A 23237-nucleotide genomic window follows, 5' to 3' on the forward strand; every position below is an offset into this window, starting at 1 on the left:
TAATTATTTGCTTTTTTCTGTGGAACATAAAATAAAATATTTTGAGCAATGTTTGTGTTTTTGTTTGTTTTGGTCCATACAAAATAAGTCAATGAGGTCCAATGATGTTTTGGACTCCACTGACTTTCATTTTATGGGCAAAACTTAAAACTTTCGAAATCTCTTCTCTCAAGTAAATTTAAGTTGTTTAAAGCATGTTTAGATTTAGTTTTGTAATTGGAAAATGCTAATTAAGAAAAAACAGAATGAAAAAACAAAATGACTATACTAGCCATATCTGCTAGTCAAAAAGGTGCATGGCAAGTTTAAATTATTTTGATCATCTAGATTTTAATCTCTTGAACAAACAAGATTTACCAAGGTTTATCAAAAACGCAAGGTGAAAACCACTAATGCAAAACGGAAAAATTTCACAAGCCCCTGCTAAACTTAAGATAATTCTTGTGAAGGACAATGATTCCAGCTTATTGAATTCATTTCAGCACATTGCATGCCATGTTTGTGATTTTGTTTGCACACAGCAAGAACCGGTTTATCTTGAAATGTTACAATTGTTAAAAAAAAAGAAATGGAAGGATGTTAAAACCTTCTAAAACAGAGAGCACAAACCCCATGAAGAATCATTTCAGGCTGTTTCTAATCCAGGAGTGTGTCAGGTAAAGACTTTCCAGAACCAGAATTTAAGGTAAGCATTTTTTGTGCTAAGTAACATTTGCATGTATGTAAAAGAGGTATGTCTGACAGTGTATTATTTACAGATTTATACTTGAAATAAATTGATCAATACTGTAGTTTACAATATTTAATTCAACTCAATACTAACTCAAATCAATATTATGTTTAAACCATATAAACTGAAAGAAATTTAAGAAAATTTAACATGCAAATACATTTATTAAAGTCTTTAGTGCATAATGGTTAATTAACTGCTTTCTTTCAAGACTGACAGTTTAGACCCTCATTTGTAAAGTTTAGTATTTAAAAACGAAACATTTGTTTTTAATGTAATGGTCCAGCATATTTTAAATACTACAAACTCATGACCTGTAATAAATGCACAATGAATTCTTTTGAATCAAGTCATGCATTTCCCTGGGTTGAGATGTTGTTTGCTTTGCATAGGCACCATGGATCCAAAACAAATGTGGAATTATGTGAAATCTCCTCCAGGAGGAACTAGTACAGCTTGCCTTGGTATGAGAGTTTTACTCCCTAAACAATTGTTACTTCTGTACTTAATGAACATAAAGTATACTGACTCTAGCAACTTTTGGACTGATTTGTATTTCAGTGATTTCAAAACTACTACTCCTGGCTCTTCCCATTGCTCAGATTGCAATAGGTGTGTTTCAGTGAATGTAAGTAATGTAATTATTCTTCTGCCATTACCTTCAGTCATTTAAGGTGCTCTTGTGTTGCTTATGAAATCACAGGTGCAGTACATCTTCAAGACTGTCCCCAGCAGCACTATATCCCACTGTATGTGCTGGTATGTGGAGTGTTTAGTGTACTTCTGGCCTTGTTGTCTTGTCTGCCCTGTGCCAGGGTGACGGAGGAAACGGGTCGTACTATGCTCAGCTTCATCTGCACTGTGTGGAATGCTCTGGTTTCTACCTTCTTGTTCTGCTGGCTGATCAGTGGTAAGATAGGGTGGTGTATGTGGGTGGAAGAGGTCATTTAATGTGTTATAGGTCTTCAACAATGCTTTGTGAATTGCTCCATTAATCTATTACAAAGACACTTGCCAAACAAACAGCAAATTTTCATTAGAATTCTAAGCTGTGAATGAAAAACACTGTCAGTGTTTTTGTGTGTGCGTCTGCCTGAAATTTGGGTGTGAACATGAACTTTTGTTCTGTAAAATAGCTCAGACAATGTCTGTTTATTATGTAACTTAAAAAAAACAACATTTCATTTTGAACTTTGCAAATCTGAATTTCAGAGACAAATTTTGCTCATTTGAAACAATTAACAATATGATATTCTGTATAATGCCGAAAGAGTCTATACTTTAATGTCAATGTGCCATGCAAAGAAAAGGGATCAATTCAAACTATATCCGCTTGTTAAGGTGTGACGTAAGGAACGCCGTTTCCGGGTCCAAGCCTCAACTCGTTTCACTTGAGAATGCGATCGACGGCCGTTTATGAGCGCTATTTATTCATATTAAAGGCAAGGCAAGGCAAGGCAATTTTATTTGTATAGCACATTTCATACACAATGGTAATTCAAAGTGCTTTATATAAAGAATAATAATAAAAAGAGAACATAAGGAATAGAAATAACAGTAAAAACAGAGAATTTTACCGCAATATTTAAAATGCTTTAAAAGTCAGAATCAAGATGATAAAATACATTAAAAATGAAATAAAAACAGGAAAAGGAATTTAAAGAATTAAAAGATAATACGTATAAAATAAAGTGCAAACAGTTCGGACATAGCACAGTGCTCAATCAGCAAATGCATAGATAAAAAGATGTGTTTTGAGTCTGGATTTGAATGTGGCTACTGTAGGAGCACACCTGATCTCTTCTGGAAGCTGGTTCCAGCTGCGGCTGGCGTAACAGCTAAAAGCAGACTCTCCCTGCTTTGAGTGAACCCTTGGTATTTTTAAGTGTGTTGATCCTGATGATCTGAGTGATCTGTTAGGTTTATATTCTATGAGCATATCTGCAATGTATTGGGGTCCTAGGCCATTGAGTGATTTATAAACGAGTAACAGTACTTTAAAATCAATTCTAAATGCAACTGGAAGCCAGTGCAAGGACCTGAGGACTGGTGTGATGTGTTCATGTTTTCGAGTTCTGCTCAGTATCCTGGCAGCAGCGTTCTGTACGAGCTGCAGTTGTCTTATGGTCTTTTTGGGAAGGCCAGTGAGGAGCCCATTACAGTAATCCACCCTGCTGGTGATGAAAGCATGAACAAGTCTTGACTGGAGACAAAGCATCTAATTCTTGCAATATTTTTGAGATGATAATATGCTGATTTAGTTATTGTCTTTACATGGCTACTGAAACTCCAGAATCACACCAAGATTCCTGACTTGATTTTTAGTTGTTTGACCCCTAGAGTGAAGGTACGTGTTCACTTTGAGAACTTCGTCTTTGTTTCCAAATGCAATGACTTCAGTTTTGTCTTTGTTTAACTGAAGGAAGTTTAGGCACATCCAATTTTTAATTTCATCAATGCATTGGCACAGGGAGTCAATGGGGCTGTAGTCGTTAGGTGAGAGGGCTAGGTAAATCTGGGTGTCATCTGCATAGCTGTGATATGCAATTTGGTTCTTTCTCATTATTTGGCTCAGTGGCAGCATATATAGGTTGAACAGGAGGGGTGCAAGTATTGAACCTTGAGGGACTCCGCATGTCATGGATGTCCACTCAGACTTATAGTCACCGATACTCACATAATAACCTCTCCCTTCTAAGTATGACCTGAACCATTTAAGGACCATCCCAGAAAGCCCAACCCAGTTTTCGAGCCTGTCAAGAAGAATGTTGTGATCAACAGTGTCAAATGCAGCACTGAGGTCGAGTAAAACCAGCACTGATAATTTACCTGAATCTGTGTTTAGGCGAATATCATTTATTATCTTTATGAGTGCTGTCTCTGTGCTGTGATGCGGTCGGAAACCAGATTGAAAGTTGTCAAAGTATCCATTCAAGCTTAAGAACTTGTTCAGCTGATTGAAAACAACTTTTTCAATGATCTTGCCTATGAAAGGAAGATTTGAGATTGGCCTGTAGTTGCTCAATATGGTGTTATCCAGATTGCTCTTTTTCAGGAGGGGCTTAACAACTGCAGTTTTCAGGGATTTTGGAAAAGTCCCAGAGAGAAGTGAGGCATTTACCACTTCTAGGAGATCTGCTTCTAAACAGTTAAACACTCTTTTGAAAAAAGATGTGGGAAGTGTGTCAAGGGCGCAGGTTGATGTTTTAAGGTGCTGTACTGTTTCTTCCAAAATTTTACCATCAATTGCTTCGAAATCAGACATAATAGCTACTTTCTGAGGTTGTGATCTGATCTGTTTTACCCCAGTGCAGCTCAAGGATGTGCTGATCGCCTTTCTGATATTATTAATTTTCTCAGAGAAGAAGGAAGCAAACTCACAACATTTGCTGTCTGAGAGCATTTCACTAGGAATCTGACTTGGGGGGTTTGTTAGTCTCTCTACAGTAGCAAAAAGAGTGTGGGTGTTGTTTAAGTTTCTGTTTATTATATTTGAGAAGAAGGTCTGTCTAGCTTTGCCTAATTCCACATTGAAAGCATGAAGAATATCTTTATAGATGTTATAATGAATTTCAAGTTTTGTCTTTCGCCACATGCGCTCAGCTTTTCTGCATTGTCTTTTCATATTTTGCACTGCTGTTGAGTTTCTCCACTGTGCTTTTTGTCTGCCACTTTTCTTCCTGACTTTCACAGGAGCAATGTTATCAATAACATTCTGTATTTTTGAGTTAAAAGAATCAAGGAGAAAATCAACAGAGTCTGCAGATATGCTTGGTGTTAAAGATATAGCCTTCATAAACAGTGCACTAGTATTCTCATTTAAGCATCGCTTTTTGCCCGAGACAGATCTAGCTTCAACAGTCGGACAGATCAATATTTCAAAGAAAATACAGAAATGATCAGATAGCGCTACATCCTTAATGACAATGGATGAAATGTTTAGACCCTTACTAATAATTAAATCTAGAGTGTGTCCACGATTGTGTGTAGGTCCATGTACATGCTGAGTCAGATCAAAAGTATTCAGAACAGTTATGATTTCTTTTGCCATATTGGATTCTGCATTGTCTATGTGGATGTTAAAGTCCCCAGTAATAACAAAACAGTCAAACTCTGAGGAAATTGCTGATAACAGTTCTGTAAAATCCTCCACAAAGGCTGGAGAGTATTTTGGAGGCCTGTAAATAACTATAAGTAGAATGCGAGGAGCACCTTTTAACACAATACCTAAATATTCGAAAGACAAGTAATCCCCAAATGACACTTGCTTGCATTGATAGACATCTTTAAATAGAGCAGCAACACCTCCACCTCTCCTAACAGCTCTGCAGACACTCATAAAAGTAAAGTTAGGAGGGGCTATTTCATTCAGGATTGTTGCACTGCAGCTGTCTTCAAGCCATGTTTCATTTAGAAGCATAAAATCTAGGTTGTTTGTGGTTATTAAGTCATTGACTAGAAGTGATTTATTTTTAAGTGAGCGGATGTTTAAAAGTGCTAACTTAACAGTCTTACTTTCTGTCTCTACAGTAATCTTAGTTTGACGTGTAATAGGTAGCAGATTAAATGGGTTTGCCAAACGGTTTGAAAAGGCCTTAGGCTTTCTATAACGTAATAAAACAGAAATAGAGAAAGCTACAGGCACACTGGGTTCCCGCTTGTTCTGTAAACAATTGATAAAGTCACTGTTATCGTAGCGGGGACCCGACACACATCACTGAGAGCTGTTATCGGTTGTTTTTGATTCACCTAGAACAGATGGAGGAGGGTGAGGGCCCTGGCGTTGTGGCAGGGGCCGAAGAGCTCTCGCAGGAGGAGGGGGTGGCCGAGCTGGGCCCACAGGCTTTGTGGTTTCGGGGCTTGACACTTTTTTGTTGATATCTGGGGGCTCGCAGCAAAGGAGTGGGAGAGTTTGGATCCAGCATACACCAGTTCCTCCATTTTCTCTGAAAAGCACAGAAGAGGGGATGCTGGAGAGAGGGATAACGTGTCCGGTGAGAGGGGCTGTTGCTCTTGTGTTACCGGAGGTTGTAATATGCTGTCCTGGCTTCCCTGGCTGTTTTCCCAAAAGTCGTCCTTGGGTGCTGAATCTTGGAGCAGTTCTAACACGTCACTGTCTCTCGGTGAGCTCTGTGGGCAGGGCTCAGTTAGGATTGTGTTCGTGAGCAGTGGTTGTTGTGGCTGCGTGGTGTTATCATTGACCTTGTGGGAAGTGTCAATTGTCCATTCAGCTGCTGAAGTGAAGTCCTGTGGTCAGTTGTACTCTGTCCAGGTGTGTTTGTGCCATTCAGGTTGAGTGGATTTGCACACACTGCTGAAGGATGATGGAGGCAGAAGTAGATATTGTCCTTTAGCACTCTTGAGCCCAGTTTGTTTGGGTGCAGGCCATCATGAGTGAACAATTGTCTCTGACTCCAGAACAGATTGAAGTTGTCGATGAAGTTCAGTCCTTTTAAGTTGCAGGTTTTTTGCAGCCATGTGTTAAGTCCAAGCAACCGTGTAAATCTATTTGTTCCTCTTGCTGGGAGTGGTCCACTGATGAACGACTGAACTTTTAGTCTTTTAAGCATTTCAAAAAGTTCATTGAAATCCCTCTTAAGGAGTTCTGACTGCTCCTTCCGAATATCATTCTTCCCCACATGAATGATTAGTCGATTTGCAGTCTTATATTTCATCAGAATGCTCTTAAGTTCCCTGTTTACATCAGAAACTGTTGCTTGTGGAAGGCAGCATGTAGTTGTATCCCTGCTGCTAATGTTTCTGATAATAGAGTCACCCACTATCAGAGTCCTGGGCTCGGCTGCTCTAAGAGCTGAGTGCCGCTGACTGTTCAACCTTGAGCGGCAGTTAGCATCGGTGTTAGCTGCTGGCTGATTTGATCTGTGTCCGATCATGTTTGGGGATTCCTCACCCACATTCATCAAGTCTGGAGATTCCTCACCCACATTCATTAAAACTTCAAATTGTTCTCCAGATGTATTGGCGGTGGTAGGGAGCTAGTGTTTGGGGTAGAGGATGCTACTGCATTAATATGTGATACTCGTGACAATCTAATGTCTCGAGTGCCTTTGGGTCTCGCTCCCTGTGTGTGCCATCGATTAATGTGCTGATCAGTCCCGGCACTCAGTACGGTCTGTTTAGGGGCATTAGATTCATGGGACTCACCGGCTTTGTGCTGAGGACGTCCATGACGAAGCTCTGTTGTGTGTTCCTTCTGGTTTGGTAGTCCCGCAAGTAACTTTGTTTCAAGAACTGCAATCCTTTGTAGAAGTCTGTGGCAGTTTGTGCAGCAGGTAGATTCTTCAACCAGAAGAGGCATATTATTTCTAATCCTTTTGGATGTAGGCAGCTGTGTTTTCCCTTCTCCGGAATGTAAGCTGATGGCGGTCAGTGGGAGGCTGGTTGGATAAAAATTCCCCTTTTTTTGTAGCAATTCTTCCAGTTAAAAAGATTGTTGTTGCCAAGATTTGTCGTTTGAGCACTGTGCCGATTTGCTGTAGTTAAAATTAGGAGATAAAATATAAAAGCAATAGAGCAAAGCACGGAGCTGTAAGTAAGAGCGTCCGAACAGTAGCGAAGCAAGAAGCAACATCCGTTTCTGATTAAATTCTGATTAATTCTGATTAAACATAAATCATTTTAAAAATTTAAACATTTTAAATACTTACAGTCTACACAACAGTCTCCGTGCTCACAGCGTCACAGATATTAATATTTTAACGATTTATAAAAGATGAATCATTGTCTGGCCATCTGGAATTTTGGTATGGAGATAAAGGTTATAATTATATATTTTTTGTAGTATTACACCACATCGTGTATGTATATTAGCACCATTTGTTGTTTTCTTGTGGTATGAGATAGAGCGTTAGGACCCGGAAGCGCTGCCGCGTGACGTCAGACTTAACAACCGGATAGCAAGATCCATATAGTCTATAATCTCAAATAAAGCCATAACAATGTAATTTTAATTACCTCACCTGTTGAAATGATGCCGGTGAATTGCAGAGCTTAACATATCCACATCGCTATGATCAGATGCTTTTTTAAACTGTTTTCTCACCGCTGTCATTTTTGTTGTGTTTTTGTTATTGAGCGAGAAAAGCATAGCCTAGCACATATTAATCTGAAACGTCGCTCTCAGCTGTGTGGACTGTGTCTGGATGTTCGTAAACAGGCCAATCTCTGTTACATTATGTGTGCAAGAGTGCGATCACGAGCAGTAAATTGCTGGCTGCAGTTCACTTTACGTCCACCGGTGTCGCTAATAACAAGGGTTTCTGAATTTTGAATATAGCCCCTTTTAACCATTTAATTAATGAATTAAAAAATAAGTAAAGGTAAAAAAAATAAATGTGGCAAGTGAAGTCGTTGCCTTTATTTATTGCGCTTTATATAACTGAGATTGTTTCAAAGCCACTGTTTCAATGTCACTGAACCTCTCAAGATCCAGAAAGGTACTAAAGACATATTTAAAGGTGCCCTAGATTATGTTTTTAAAAGATGTAATATAAGTCTAAGGTGTCCCCTGAATGTGTCTGTGAAGTTTCATATCAAAATACCCCATAGATTTTTTTTATAATTTTTTTTAACTGCCTATTTTGGGGCATCATTATAAACGCGCCGATTTTATGCTGCGGCCCCTTTAAATCCCGTGCTCTCTGCCCACAGAGCTCGCACTTGCCTTCAACAGGGCCTTAACAAAGTTCACACAGCTAATATAACCCTCAAAATGGATCTTTACAAAGTGTTCGTCATGCATGTGGCATGCATGCGTCGGATTATGTGAGTATTGTATACGGTTATATTGTTTACTTCTGATTTTGAATGAGTTTGATAGTGCTCTGTGGCTAACGGCTAATGCTACACTGTTGGAGAGATTTATAAAGAATGAAGTTGTGTTTATGCATTATACAGACTGCAAGTGTTTAAAAATGAAAATAGCGACGGCTCTTGTCTCCGTGAATACAGTAATAACCGATGGTAACTTTAACCACATTTAACAGTACATTAGCAACATGCTAACGAAACATTTAGAAAGACAGTTTACAAATATCACTAAAAATATAATGTTATCATGGATCATGTCAGTTATTATTGCTCCATCTGCCATTTTTCGCTATTGTTCTTGCTTGCTTACATAGTCTGATGATTTGGTTGTGCACATCCAGACGTTAATACTGGCTGCCCTTGTCTAATGCCTTTTATAATGTTGGAAACGTGGGCTGGCATATGCAAATATTGGGGGCATACACCCCGACTGTTACGTAACAGTCGGTGTTATGTTGAGATTCGCCTGTTCTTCGGAGGTCTTTTAAACAAATGAGATTTATATAAAAAGGAGGAAACAATGGAGTTTGAGACTCACTGTATGTAATTTCCATGTACTGAACTCTTGTTTAACAATACCAAGATAAATTAGATTTTTCTTTCGAGGGCACCTTTAAAACAGTTCATGTGAGTACAGTGGTTCAAGCTTAATATTGTAAAGCGACGAGAATACTTTTAGAGCCAAAAAAAAAACAAAATAGCTTTAAGAATCTTTTGTTTCAAATTAGTGATTCGGATCACGTATCAAACTGCTAAAACTGCTGAAATCACGTGACTTTGGCACTCAGAACCACTGATTTGATTCGTAAAGTTCCAAACCAGTGCACAAAAAGTATTCTCGTCACGTTCTGAAGATGAACAAAAGTCTTACGGGTTTGGAACAACATCAGGATGAGTAACGACTTTTGGGTGAACTAACCCTTTCATCAAATCGTAATATAAAAAATTTACATTTTTGATTTTTTTTTTTTTTTTTTTTTTTTTTTTTTTTTAAACAGGCAGTGTGTGGATTTACTCTATTTACCCTCCTAACTACAACCAAACCCTGGCTGGAGTTCCCTACTGCAATAAGACCCTCTACTTGTTTGCATTCTGGACCACCACTCTGGGATATGTTCTGTTAGGTGTGGCACTGTTGCTCAGATGCTGTTTCTGTATCTGTACTTGCATTTGTGGATTAGCAAAAGGTTAAAAAAAACACTCTGTGGGCCACCGTAAAGGTGCAGTTAGCGATTTCTGAGAAACACTGCTGATATTTGAAATGAACCCAAACAAACATACCACCCTTCATTGCTTTGCCCCCAAAATACACGAACACACAACATAACACCACAGACACTAATAATGTGCGACACATGAAATTGTCAGAAATTTAGCTAACTTTAAGAAAATTAATAAGAAAGAATGTACTCATGATGCACCCCTCAGATCAATCAGCACCTGCAATGACCTTTACACACAGGAAGTAGTCCAAATAGAGCTCCCCCTTGTCTTAAAGGGGCGACATCCATTGTTGTAACACCACAGACATGTATTTGGGGGACACTACTTTTTTCTTAAATAATACAAAATATGTATTTTATAAAACAATTTAATACTATTGTACATGTTAAATAAAATCTATATTCCCAATTTAACCACTTTATTTGTGTTAAAAATGTAATATTGTTGCATTCCATGATACCTCTTTGAGGTATGGCGGAAACATGCATATTTTGTTACAAATGCAATCTTCCAAACTTAATTAAATATGTAATTTAAATCAAAACTTTAACTATTAATAGTGCACAAATTGTATTTTATTCTACAGAATATGCAAAAAAAAAATGAATTTATTGATATTTAAAGTTTATTTCAACTATTGTAAAGTAGAGGGACACCATTTGCCACCACAAATGAAGAATGACCCGGTTAGAAAACATTACAGCGGGATACATGTGAAAAATGTATGCATGACGTCACTTTCCCGCCGGAACACGCCCCCTCAGCCTGACTAAGTGGAAAAAGAGCCTTCTGCAAGACTGGATTTAATAGGGGAAAATGCGGGAAAGGTTGGACTCAATATAGTGTTCCTTACAACTTACCAAAGATCCAGTGATCCATGTATGTTGACATGCAGTGTTTCCTGACATTTATATGCCTGAAATACATAAAGCAAATTTACCTGTGAACACAATCCGGGTGATCACTTATACCAATGTTTCCAGCCCTGAAACTTGTATAGTTTGTCAGTGTTTATTTTAAAAAAATATATTTGTACTGTAAATCGCAAAGATCTTTCCCGTTTTAGATGTGTTTTGCGTTTTTTTACGGCATTTACGCTAAAAACCAATGCTGCCACTCAGTCTTTTTGCTACTCAGTGGGCGTGACCGCAGTCACTCCGGCCGACGGTGACGTTACGTGCATATACAAGGAGACAGTGACCTCTGCCGTTCAGGCAGTGACATTACAGCCTCCTTTGCTGGAGAAATGGATAAGCAGTTTAGCGAGTTTATTGTCTTTGCTACATGTCGTTTTTTAATATTAAAAAAGAGAGCATATCTTGTATTTAAACCGGCCATCTGACCACATTTTTGGTCAAAACAGTATAATAAAGCCACCCCAATTCTAATACTTGAGAGCTAACAAATAAAACTGATAGGCGAGTAACCTTAATTACTATAAATATATGCCATTGTTTAAGTTGAAGTTGAGTAAGGGTCATAGTTTGTGCTATATGCAAGATGTAGACATGTAGGCAGGCTACTTCCAACTGGAAATGTCATTTCTCAAATATACCGAAGAAAAAGCAGAAGAATAGACTTACACTTCCGTTCAGAAGTTTGTGGTCAGTAAGATTTTTAAAGTCTGTTCTTTAAATAACACATTTGTAACATTAAACATGTCTTAACTGTCACTTATGATCAATTTAATGCATTCTTGCTGAATAAAAGAATCCCTTAAAAAAATCTTATTGAGACCCCAAACTTGTGTTGTAATTTCTGTTGGTGGTTTTAGGAAAGATTGTAAAGATGTGTAAAGATTGTCTCGACGTGCTGTTTTTATAGTAAATTTCAATAACACATTGATCTAATTGTTTTGGTTAAGCCCAGTGAGTAAAGAAATTTCCTTTACCTTGAAAATGACTACTTCAGTCTGGAAGTTCCCAGCTAGACATTTTTTTATGTTCTGGGAATGTTTTATTTTTGTTCCCAGAATGTTCTGCTAAAAGGTAGGATAGCATTCTCTAAAAACATTCAAAAAATGTTTAGTGATAACATTGTTAGAACATTATCCCCTAACACAGTGTTTCTCAACCCTGGTCCTGAAGGACCCCCAACACTGCAGGTTTTGTCTTTCTCCCTAATTAAACACACCTGATTCAACTCATCAGCTCATTAGAAGAAACTCCACTACCTGAAATGAGTGTGTCAGACAGAGGAGACTTTCAAAATGTGCAGTGTTGGGGGTCCTCCAGGACCAGGGTTGAGAAACACTGCCCTAACATTCCAATAAAGTTTTTAGCGGGCTGGGAAGCTTCCTATTGGGCATTGGATGTGCACTTCAGACGTAAAATTTTGGTTGAAAGTGAAAATCCAGCGTTTGTTTGACGTCAAGCTCCAACATCATTAAATAACTCCAAAAAACAGCATTACCAGCTTCACTTATTATAAACCAGACTTCATTTTTGACGTGTACAAAAGTTCTTTCTGCGAATAAACATATGTTGATGCATTATTGAATAGTTTGATTTGATGTCTTCATTATGGTGATCAGTATTTGATTTAGTTGGGCAGATTGACTCTTGACTTTTCAATGTTATTTTTTCTCTGACTGTTGTAACTTTGTTTGTTTGTTATGGAAAGAATAGCAGGATATGTGATCAGATGTTGGGTACATATATAATCATCATGTAGTGGTCTGATCTGTAGTAATGTGTTTCTAACAGCATGATATCCAGGAGTGTTTTAATCAGATAACCTGTAAAAATTTTAAAACACATTGTACACTAAACATTTTGAACTACTGCATCACTTAGACACACACAGACATCAACATATGAAGAATCAACATATGCTTCATGCCACATTGCATTCTGGGAGCCAAGGATGAGTTTTGTATGATGCAACCAGAATGCAAACACGTCAGCTTTATTGTGATTCATATGCTGATTCTTGATGTTTGTGTGTGTCTTACTGTCAAAGGAGTTAAAAAATGTTTTTAAAATCTTTCAATCTTTTTTTAAATTTTCTGATTTAAACACTGCTGGATATAATACAGTATCACAGAGTTGCTGTAAGAAATAATGTGAAATTAATACCATAGATTAGACTGGGTGAAATCAGGTAATCAGACCGCTAAATGATGATAATATCTTTATCATCAACAAGTAGCCAACATCATCTGATCACATTTTCTTTTGCTGTACTTGTCATAACAAACAATTACAGCAGCCAAAGAAAAAGTAATGTTAAAAAGTCAAGAGTCAAACTGCCCAACTAAAACAAACACTGACCACAATAATGGTGACAATAAAATCAAACCAAATTATTCCTCTAAAAACCGACATCAACATCTAAACCTCTTTTTATCTCAATAAGAACTTTTATACATGTATGACAGAAATATGGTAATGCTGTTTCTGGAATTGTTTAATGACTTTGAAGCTTGACATCAAGCAAATGTTGGGTTTAGAAATCAATATGATTTTTATTTTTGACCAAAATTTGACATCTGAGCGACGTTGGAGTCCACATGCAGTGCCTGATGGGAAACTTCCCGCTAAAAACTTCAAAAAGTATTACTGGATAATGTTCTGACAATATTATCAGTAAACATTTTTAGAATGTTTTTAAAGAATGTTATCCTACCTTTTAAGAGAATATTCTGGGTAAAAAAAAAATAAAACTTGCCACTGAAAACATTACCAGACCATAATGTAAAATTTCATCAAAGTAAAATTTCCAGCTGGGGTGTGGCCCACGGCAGAAACATCGTTGCACTCTGCTGTAACAACATTATGCCAGAGTTTGACTCAAGAGTTTTATTGAGTCAGTTAGGAAATACTGGAAATTACTTCATACTTCACTGGAAATTACTATTGTCAATAAGACAGATAACAGAAGAGTTCCGCTGTTTTATTTTTAAGGTTATGAGCTGAAGAACAGAACACACACTACACATTTAGGCTGTTTAAAACCCTCATAGGAGATGCAAGAGGAAGCTTTTCTCAACATATATATTGAGGTGAGACTATTAATGATCACATACATTAAATCTCACTAATCCTTAGATTCACATACTCAATTTTAATAGTATACATTATTTAATGTCTTATACACATTTATAGGGCTGGGTATTGACACAATTTTCACGATTCGATTCCATTACTATTCACATGCTTTCGATTTGATTCGATTATGATTTCAATTCGATATCGATTATTTTGGATGTAGTATTTCAGTATTACAGTACATGGCAAATTTTCTAGAAGAATTTAAATTAAGATATTTTAGTCGAAATCTGATGGCTCCGTGAGGCGAGAATATTTTTGGTGCGCCAAAAAAAAAAAAGACTTATAAAGTGATGGCCGATTTCAAAACACTGCTTCAGGAAGCATCGGATCATAAATGAATCAGTGTATCGAATCTACTGTTCGGATCGCCAAAGTCACGTGATTTCAGTTTGACACGCGATCTGAATCATGATTCGATACACTGATTCATTTATGCTCCGATGCTTTCTGAAGCAGTGTTTTGAAATCGGCCATCAATAAAATAAGTCGTTATTTTGGGTTTTTTTTGGCGCACCAAAAATATTCTTGTCGCTTTATAATATTAATATTGAACCACTGTACTCACACGAACTGATTTAAATATGTTTTTAGTACCTTTATGGATCTTGAGAGAGGAAGTGTCATTGCTCCCTATGCAGGCCTCACTGAGCTGTCGGATTTCAACTAAAATATCTTAATTTGTGTTCTGAAGATGAACGAAGGTCTTACTGGTGTGGAACGGCATGAGGGTGAGTAATTAATGACAGAATTTTCATTTTTGGGTGAACTAACCCTTTAACTGAGGCACTAAAGCGATCTGTCACATCACATTATACAGCGCAAAAAACAGTATTTATTTTTTGAATCTCATAATAAGCTGGACGTCATTTGAAATCTGAGACTTTGCTTCATATCAAAAGTAACAAAGCACAAAGATTATTGCGATTCATTGGATGGGAGGCGCTACATATTCTGCTCATTCATCAACTGAAAACAGACTAGACTAATCGATTCTTGGGATTTAAGAATTGATATCGGTTCGTAAAAATGAGAATCGATTAAAATCGAGAAATCAATATTTTTTACCCAGCCCTACACATTTATGACATCTTTTTTACTAATAGCAGTTATTTTACATAGGCCATTCAGCAACTATGATACTCTGAGGATGGACAATTCAAAGCCATCACCATTTTTGACATCACTGTTCGGTAAGAACTGTATTAACAATTATGTTAAGATTTTGTTACTTAAAAAAAAAAATCTATATTAAGATAATATATGTTTTCCAAATGTCCTATAGTTTCACTGTATACTTGGCAAATTGTGTAAAAAATATTCTTGTCTCAGCAATCTCTTCATTTTTCAGTGATACTGCCTATTGTTGTACTGGGGGTTTTAGTTGCTGCAATTGGAATAGGTAAATCATGTATTTTTACCTCATTATTCACTGTTGTCTGTGCTACAAACATTGTCTTTGTAAACAAATAATGTGCATGTATCAATATGTTCCAGTATAATATTGACAGAAACATTCACATACTTTGTACAGTGAGCAAACACTCTTCTCCAAAGACTGATGAATTTTATTTTTATTATTTTTTTAGGGGCCCACTTTCTAAGAGAATGTCCTGTCCAGCCTTACATCCCAGTCTACCTTATAGTATTTGGTGTATTTGTTTTGCTTGTTCTGGTAGTCAGCTTTCTAGGCTTGTTCCGTGGTTCGCTTGCAAAAGACACCTATGAGTTGCTGGCATTGTCTATGCTGTTCATCTCCATCAGCATCATCCTCTACCTGTTTGTTGTCTGCTGGTTCATCACAGGTGAGTGGTAGGTGATTTTGTCAAATGGGAATTACAGAAGAAGGGGTGAAGATATTTTATAGAAAGAATAATGGAGAAATTATAAAAAGATGAAAGGTATAGTATAATGTTGTTATGCTGAAGAATGTGGGGCTGCAAAGTCACAGTTAAAGGGATAATTCACCTCTGGCAAGATGGGGGTTTAATAAAAGTTGTCTGTCTATGCAGTAGAAATGTGATTTTTTTTTTTTTTTTTAAATCGGTGCTACACGACTAGAGAAAACTGAGATAAAGAGCTGTGGTGACAAAAGGCAGGACAACTTCAACACCCATAATGCTCTAGGCTCGATCAGACCCTCGATTGTGCTGGTCTTTCATGCGGAGAACTCTCCTCATATTAATGCATAATGGTGCATTTAAAAGTTAAACAGATCTTTATAAAAGTCCACATTGTTATTGCAGATGATTTATAACACGCATAACATTAAATAAATATTTTTTATCAGGTTAAACTGATTATTAGTCACTCAAACCTTTACCTAAACCTCTCACCGTCGGTCAAGCATATCCGCAAGTTTTGTAGTTTTTAAACACTTTTTACTCGTGTTTGTAGTTCTGAATTGAATCCTCCTCCAAAGCGCAACGGCAATATTAGCTTTTATACTCTGCACAGATCCACACTTCCATCTACTGGAAATAATAGACCTTCTGGGGACTTTTTACTCCTTTCAACATACTATGCTTTGCAACACACTTATTTTAATCTCACATACTATTTAGGGTGGATAGTATGGACATTGGGACGAAGGGAAGGAGAATACATAGGGCAGCAAACAAGGCAGTTAATGAGGGAGGACAGGTGGGGCAACTGAACCAAATAAACAGGTAATAAAATGGGCAGGGTTACACAATAGACATGAGCACACATGTCACAAAGAAACAGACATGACAAGCCACGTGCTCACACTAAACAAAACCAAAACGCAAGCACATGGCCAGTGAAAACAATCACATGCCATGTGCGCAAACATAACAAGTCACAGGCACAGAGGCAATGAGAGCACTCATTGTGTGTATCCACACAAAACATGACAACGTGAAAACGTGCAACTGATGGAAACATGAACCACGGTCTACACAGAACACGACGACCCAGGAGTGCCCGGTCAATGAAAACATAAACCAAGAGCTCACAGAACACATGAGACGAGAGCACACATCGAGTTAAAGAACACACAACCCGTGCCCTCATGAGACACAAAAACATGGAGCTTAAGTGTCCGAACTCCGACATGGAGCTGAAACCAAACTAGACATGAGTGCTGGAATCCGAACACCACACTCCGAACATGAAACAAGGCACACAGACGAGAGCAAGCATGCTCGAAATGCGCTCACACAAAGACAAGACAATGCAGGAGCATCAGGGCTCTGTCACAAAACCAAGATTAAACTAGACTGAAGTGACAGAACCCTGACATAAATCTTTTCATCTATATCTATATAACTGTGATTGGGGCGACTGGTCGGTTAACTTATACCCTTTAACTTAAAAAGGAAGATTTGGGCATAAAAGTGAAAATTGTCATTGGTGTTCAAATTTCACAGTTCTCAAAGAAATATTTAGCTCAACTAAAATGTTTTCTCTATGTATTGCAGGGAGTGTCTGGATATACTCAGTGCATCCTCCCAGTTATGACCCAAGAAATCAACAGAACTACTGCAACAAAACTCTGTACCTCTTTGCATTCTGGTTGAATACAGTCTGTTATGGCTGTCTGGCTGTCTTGTTGCTTTGTAGTGGATGTTTAGTGCTTTATATCTGTGTACAAAATACTTGTCAAAGACCACAGTCATCTGCTTCAAACTCTCAGCAACAAGCATACGTTTTTTGGAATGTATGAGTTTATATTTGGCAGATGCTTTATTTAAATCAACTTACAGAGCACTATATTTTATAAATATGCTCCCTGAGAATCAAACTTGTGATCTTGGCTTTATATATCCTATATTCTACCAGAAAAGGGCACAGAAAAGCACCTTTTTAGGATGAACTGATTTGACATAATCTGTATAGTACTGTATTTCCATCTAGTTCAAGACTTGAAGGTACAGTATTACTAAATAAAATATATATGTTAACTACAGTGTATAATAATCATAACATTCAGATTTTGTCAACACAAAATAAAAAAAAAGCAAAATGGTTATGTTTCAGTTTGGGTTGGCTAAAACTGTTTCTCAACATTTCACCAAAGGAAGTGTTTCAAAGCTACTTTGCAAGTCTGGAGACCACAGAACTGTGAAAACATACTGGTTGACTCAGAGCAGCTCTTTTTAGTCCTATTCACATATTCATAATGAAGCTAATCCTGGGGGTCCTCCTCATATTTGAAAGCCTGAGGCAAATTAATAATAGGTAGTTCAAAATTTTATGGACCGTTTAAGAAATAAAGATTGAAGATGGAGACTCCTGAGAGAGCTGCCAGAAAATCTTTCATAGGTAAGAAAATCAAGAAAGCTTTAAAATTTTGATGTTTTTTTTTTTCAATTACTAAAATAAAAAGAACAGAAAAACAGTATTCTTCTTTCTTTTCTTTTTTTCCAGTGGTGATTAACATGATTGCGTGGATGATTTTAATAACAGCTACTGGATTAGGTAAAGAGCAGTTTTGATTTACAATGTAAGACACGGATGCCCAATCCTGTTCCTGGAGATCTGACTTCCTGCAAAGTTCAGTGCAAATTCTCAAGTGTTCCTGAAGATCTTAATTAACCGGATCATGTGTTGGGGCTGAACTTTGCAGGAAAGTAGATATTCAGGAACAGGATTGGGCACCCGTGATGAAAAATACTGATAAGGTGATTAGTTTAACCTCCTCAACAATCCAAAATCACAATCTGGAATGCTGTAAATGCTTGTTTTCAACCAAGAATTGTATGCAAGGAGAAGCTTTATTGCACTGGAAGTCTGATTGTTACACTGTCATATTGGCCGTTTGGATAAATGTTTCTAGGAACGACCCATTTTCACGAGTGCCCTGTTCAACCAAACCTCCCCATCTATATAACTGTGATTGGAGCAACTGGTCTGTTTTCACTGTTGCTCATGTACCTGAGGAACACTTTGGATGACTGTCTGCTGGCTCGCTTCTGCAGTGCCTTCAGCTTGATGCTCTGTGTATTCATTGTGTGCTGGTTCTTTGCTGGTGAGGGAAAGAGACGTTACATTTCTGGTAGTTTAGGAAAAAAAATTATTATCAGTCTAGTAAATATTTTTATTTTTATATAAATAATAGTGAAACTAATGCAAATGATTGTTACATGTTGTTCTTTCAGGTACCTACTGGATTTATTCCATATATCCTCCCAATTATGACTCCACCAGTACTGGAATCCACTGTCATAGAACCCTGTACCTGTTTGCATTTTGGTTCAACAATATATGCTTTTTGTGTATGTCCATACTGTTTGTTTTTTGTTTGTATACCATTTTGAACAACTGTACTATTGTTTTCTTCACTGATAGAGCTGTGTGTTAAAATAACTCCAGGCCTGCAGTAATTCTCTGAAAATGTGATGTATTATTAATATGTTAGGCTACAAGACATTTTCCAAAAGTGGTTGTTTCATTAATAAAGATTAAAGGGTTAGTTCACCCAAAAATGAAAATTCTGTCATTTATTACTCACCCTCGTGCTGTTCTACACCCGTAAGACCTTCGTTAATCTTCAGAACACAAATTAAGGTATTTTAGTTGAAATCCGATAGCTCAGTGTGGCCTGCATAGGGAGCAATGACATTTCCTCTCTCAAGATCCATAAAGGTACTAAAAACAAATTTAAATCAGTTCATGTGAGTACAGTGGTTCAATTTTAATATTATAAAGCGACGAGAATATTTTTGGGGGGCAAAAAAAAAAAAAAAACTTATAAAGTGATGGCCAATTTCAAAACACTGCTTCAGGAAGCATCGGAGCATAAATGAATCAGTGTATAGAATCATGATTCAGATCGCGTGTCAAACTGCCAACGGCTGAAATCATGTGACTTTGGCGCTCCGAACAGCGGATTCGATACACTGATTCATTTGTGCTCCGAAGCTTCCTGAAGCAGTGTTTTGAAATCAGCCATCACTTTATAAGTCGTTATTTTGGGGGGGGTTTTGGCGCACCAAAAATATTCTCGTGCTTTATAATATTAATATTGAACCACTGTACTCACATGAACAGATTTAAATATGTTTTTAGTACATTAATGGATCTTGAGAGAGGAAATGTCATTGCTCCCTATGGAGGCCTCACGGAGCCATTGGATTTCAACAAAAATATCTTAATTTGTGTTCTGAAGATTAATGAAGGTCTTACAGGTGAGTAATAAATGACAGAATTTCCATTTTTGGGTGAACTAACCCTTTAATAAAGAGATTTTTTTTATTAGCCAAATTAAAAGTTTCTTGAGAGTTGTAAGCAATCAAAACAGACAATATAGAGGCTTAATGACTATCTTGTTAAATAAAACCATTCTCTTGTTTTGTTTAAGCACCTTTTGGCATTTGACCTTCTTTGTATCCTCTGTACAGACTACATCTTACAATGTGGACAGTTGTAATTATCAAAATACATAAATTAAAAACAATAAAAATTATTCAAAGCAAAAAAAGTTGAAAATAAATACAATTTTCCCTCCAGTATGATTGAAGGTTACACTTTATTTCGATGGTCCACTTTAGACATTCTACTAACTATAATTCACTTTGCAACTGTCAAGTAGCCTACCTCTCATCAGAGTATTAGTTTAGACTGTGAGATTAGGGTTATATGTTAGGGTTCGGGTTAGTAGAATAGGTAACAAAGTTAGTACCAGTCAGTAGCATGTCTGTTGGGGGAGCATCAAAATAAAGTGTTAGCAAATATTAAGCAGACAGTCTAATAATACTCTAATGGGAGTTAGTTGACATGCAGTTGCAAAGTTACTTATAGTTAGAATTCTAAAGTGAACCATCGAAATAAGGTGTTACCTGATTGAATAATTCATGAGAGGGTTGTTAGCAAGGAGGTCTATAATAGGTTGTTAGGGTTGTTTGCCCCGCCCACAACACTTGCGCGATGTCAGTTGTCCTGTCACAGCACCCGTCCCAGAAATGTAATTATTCTTGGAAAGTCAACAACAACATTGTTCTCTAAACTACTTTCAATTTTAAAAAAACACGCTGTCAAAAGCACTATACCTAGTCCAGCGTAACGAGACGGTTAGTTGTTATGGCTGGTAGGTAAACATTTAATCCAATACACACATGTAAAATAGACACTCAACGCGGCTTTGCATTTAATGCACGTTTTCTAGTTGATATGTTTGGCGTGTGTAAGTAACATGAGCTTGACCCAAAATAACCTGACTGTTAAGAGTGAATAGCAAAGCAGACCTGCTGGGTTGTGTATACCTATTGCAATATGCATCCCTCATTCTTTATGCGTAACCATAATAACCTCATAGAGTTGTGTGGTAAGGTGCATTTCTGTAAATAAAAATAGCGTGTCAATGCTGTGTTTTGATATCCCGTTGTTTGGTATCTCTTGTGTTGTTTTGTAATGGGTTAACCGTTGTTGTTAAGTTGCGGAACTAGTGGCAAAATGCTTGCAGGCTCGGGAAATGGCTTACTGTCCGTACAGTGGGTTTCCAGTCGGCGCTGCCATTTTGACGACAGGGGGCGCCATTATCACTGGTAAATCAGATGCACGTTCTTTTCAGTTTTTTTTTGTTTTGTTTGGAGCAACATAATTCAACTGAATTTTATCTGCCATATAGTGAGCTCTTTATCATCCTATGCTGTCAGAGTGATCTTGATCTCCATCATATGTTTTAGGCTGTAATGTTGAGAATGCCTCCTATGGCCTTACCGTATGTGCGGAGAGAAATGCCATACAGAGAGCGGTCGCGGAAGGCTACCGAAGATTTACAGCCATAGCTGTCACATGGTATGTCATAGGCTATATATTCCAAATACTGAAATGTTGTTTGAATCACTGGGAAAAATCTTTTTTTTTTTTTTTTTTTCATCTGACGAACAGTGATATCAAAGATAGTTTTGTAGGACCCTGTGGTGCTTGTCGACAGGTATTAATGGAGGTATGGCTGCACTCATATTTTATCACATCTATTACTTTTGAACATCATGTTCTCTCTTAATTGTTTTATCTTTCTCTTTCACTTTCTCTTGCTCATTTCTTCTTCTTCTGCAACATATGTTGTGTTAGTTTGGCACTGAATGGGACGTTTACCTCACTAAGCCTGACGGAAGTTATAAGAAGACCAGTCTCAGAGATCTCTTGCCTTTGGCATTCACCCCAGCTCACCTGCAAAAGAACTGAGTGCACTGTCCTAAAATTGATTTATTTATTTTTTGCCTTTTTAGATTTGTAAAATATTTAATTTTTGATCTGAATTTAAGAATGACATCAACTGTGAATAATTAAAATGTGAACTTTCATGTGAATGTGCTGTGCCTGAAGAGTTTGTTTTTTAGCTAACTTTTGTCTGTGTTTCATTCCAGTCACAAACATCACCCCAGTCCCACTAGAGAGCACTGCACACTCTGGAATTACACAAGCCATTCAAATGTAGTACATAATAATGTGTAATTTAATTGTGTAAACATCAGTCATGGTGGCAATTGCGGCCTAATGGTTAGAGTCAGACTTGTAACCTAAAGGTTGTGGGTTCGATTCTCAGTACCAGCAAGGAAAATGTAGGTGGGGGAGTGAATGAACAGCACTATTTTCCACCCTCAATACCCACAACTGAGGTGCCCTTGACCAAGGCAGCTAACCACCCACCTAACCCCCAGGCTCCATCGCAAATGGCTATGTGTATGTTCACACTGCTCCTATAATGTGTGTGCACTAACTTGGATTGTTTACCATACTTGGCCTTCAGTTCAAGTCACTTAAAGGTGCCCTAGAACTTCTTTTTAAAAGATGTAATATAAGTCTAAGGTGTCCCCTGAATGTGTCTGTGAAGTTTCAGCTCAAAATACCCCATAGATTTGTTTTAATTCATTTTTTTAACTGCCTATTTTGGGGCATCATTAACTATGCACCGATATATAGGTTGCGGCCCCTTTAATTCTCGTGCTCCTCTCCCCCGGAGCTCGCGCTTGCCTTGAACAGCATAAACACAGTTTACACAGCTAATATAACCCTCAAAATGGATCTTTACAAGATGTTCGTCATGCATGCTGCATGCATACATCGGATCATGTGAGTATAGTATTTATTTGGATGTATTACATTTGATTCTGAATGAGTTTGAGGCTATGCTGCGTGGCTAAAGCTAACATTACACACTGTTGGAGAGATTTATAAAGAATGAAGTTGTGTTTATGAATTATACAGACTGCAAGTGTTTAATAATGAAAATAGCGACAGTTGTCTCCGTGAATACAGTAATAAACGATGGTAACTTTAACCACATTTAACAGTACATTAGCAACATGCTAACGAAACATTTAGAAAGACAATTCACAAATATCACAAAAAATATCATGTTATCATGGATCATGTCAGTTATTATTGCTCCATCTGCCATTTTTCGCTGTTTGTTCTTGCTTGCTTACCTAGTC

The 23237-nt window shown here is 37.4% G+C and overlaps 3 protein-coding genes across 3 annotated transcripts; all 3 read left to right on the plus strand.

The window, feature by feature from the left end:
* The first annotated feature begins 418 nt into the window (after positions 1-418).
* LOC125265537 (transmembrane protein 272-like) lies at positions 419-10192 on the plus strand. The gene is made up of 5 exons (XM_048185822.1): positions 419-685; positions 1123-1194; positions 1292-1342; positions 1434-1640; positions 9559-10192. The coding sequence occupies exons 2-5, from the start codon at positions 1128-1130 to the stop codon at positions 9750-9752; spliced, it is 519 nt and encodes a 172-aa protein (XP_048041779.1). The 5' UTR covers positions 419-685; positions 1123-1127; the 3' UTR covers positions 9753-10192.
* Positions 10193-17519: 7327 nt separating this feature from the next.
* LOC125265538 (transmembrane protein 272-like) lies at positions 17520-19283 on the plus strand. Its single transcript, XM_048185823.1, has 4 exons — positions 17520-18120; positions 18226-18276; positions 18635-18826; positions 18957-19283. Exons 1-4 carry the CDS (start codon positions 18081-18083, stop codon positions 19157-19159), a joined length of 486 nt encoding a protein of 161 aa, XP_048041780.1. The 5' UTR covers positions 17520-18080; the 3' UTR covers positions 19160-19283.
* A 661-nt stretch (positions 19284-19944) lies between these two features.
* zgc:103586 lies at positions 19945-22112 on the plus strand. The gene is made up of 5 exons (XM_048185824.1): positions 19945-20884; positions 21231-21341; positions 21483-21594; positions 21688-21745; positions 21874-22112. The coding sequence occupies exons 1-5, from the start codon at positions 20878-20880 to the stop codon at positions 21985-21987; spliced, it is 402 nt and encodes a 133-aa protein (XP_048041781.1). The 5' UTR covers positions 19945-20877; the 3' UTR covers positions 21988-22112.
* The last annotated feature ends 1125 nt before the right edge of the window (positions 22113-23237 follow it).

The sequence above is a fragment of the Megalobrama amblycephala genome, linkage group LG3 (genome assembly GCF_018812025.1).
Source record: "Megalobrama amblycephala isolate DHTTF-2021 linkage group LG3, ASM1881202v1, whole genome shotgun sequence".
In the NCBI taxonomy this organism is placed as follows: Eukaryota; Metazoa; Chordata; class Actinopteri; order Cypriniformes; family Xenocyprididae; genus Megalobrama; species Megalobrama amblycephala.

Coding starts and splice junctions, on each gene's coding strand:
- LOC125265538 (XM_048185823.1), top strand. CDS start 18,081: ATGGAGACTCCTGAGAGAGCTGCCAGAAAATCTTTCATAG. Junction 18,121..18,225: donor TGCCAGAAAATCTTTCATAG/GTAAGAAAATCA, acceptor CTTTTTTTCCAG/TGGTGATTAACATGATTGCG. Junction 18,827..18,956: donor TGTGTGCTGGTTCTTTGCTG/GTGAGGGAAAGA, acceptor TTGTTCTTTCAG/GTACCTACTGGATTTATTCC.
- zgc:103586 (XM_048185824.1), top strand. Junction 21,342..21,482: donor AGGGGGCGCCATTATCACTG/GTAAATCAGATG, acceptor CATATGTTTTAG/GCTGTAATGTTGAGAATGCC. Junction 21,595..21,687: donor ACAGCCATAGCTGTCACATG/GTATGTCATAGG, acceptor TCTGACGAACAG/TGATATCAAAGATAGTTTTG.
- LOC125265537 (XM_048185822.1), top strand. CDS start 1,128: ATGGATCCAAAACAAATGTGGAATTATGTGAAATCTCCTCCAGGAGGA. Junction 1,343..1,433: donor CATTGCTCAGATTGCAATAG/GTGTGTTTCAGT, acceptor ATGAAATCACAG/GTGCAGTACATCTTCAAGAC. Junction 1,641..9,558: donor GTTCTGCTGGCTGATCAGTG/GTAAGATAGGGT, acceptor TTTTTTAAACAG/GCAGTGTGTGGATTTACTCT.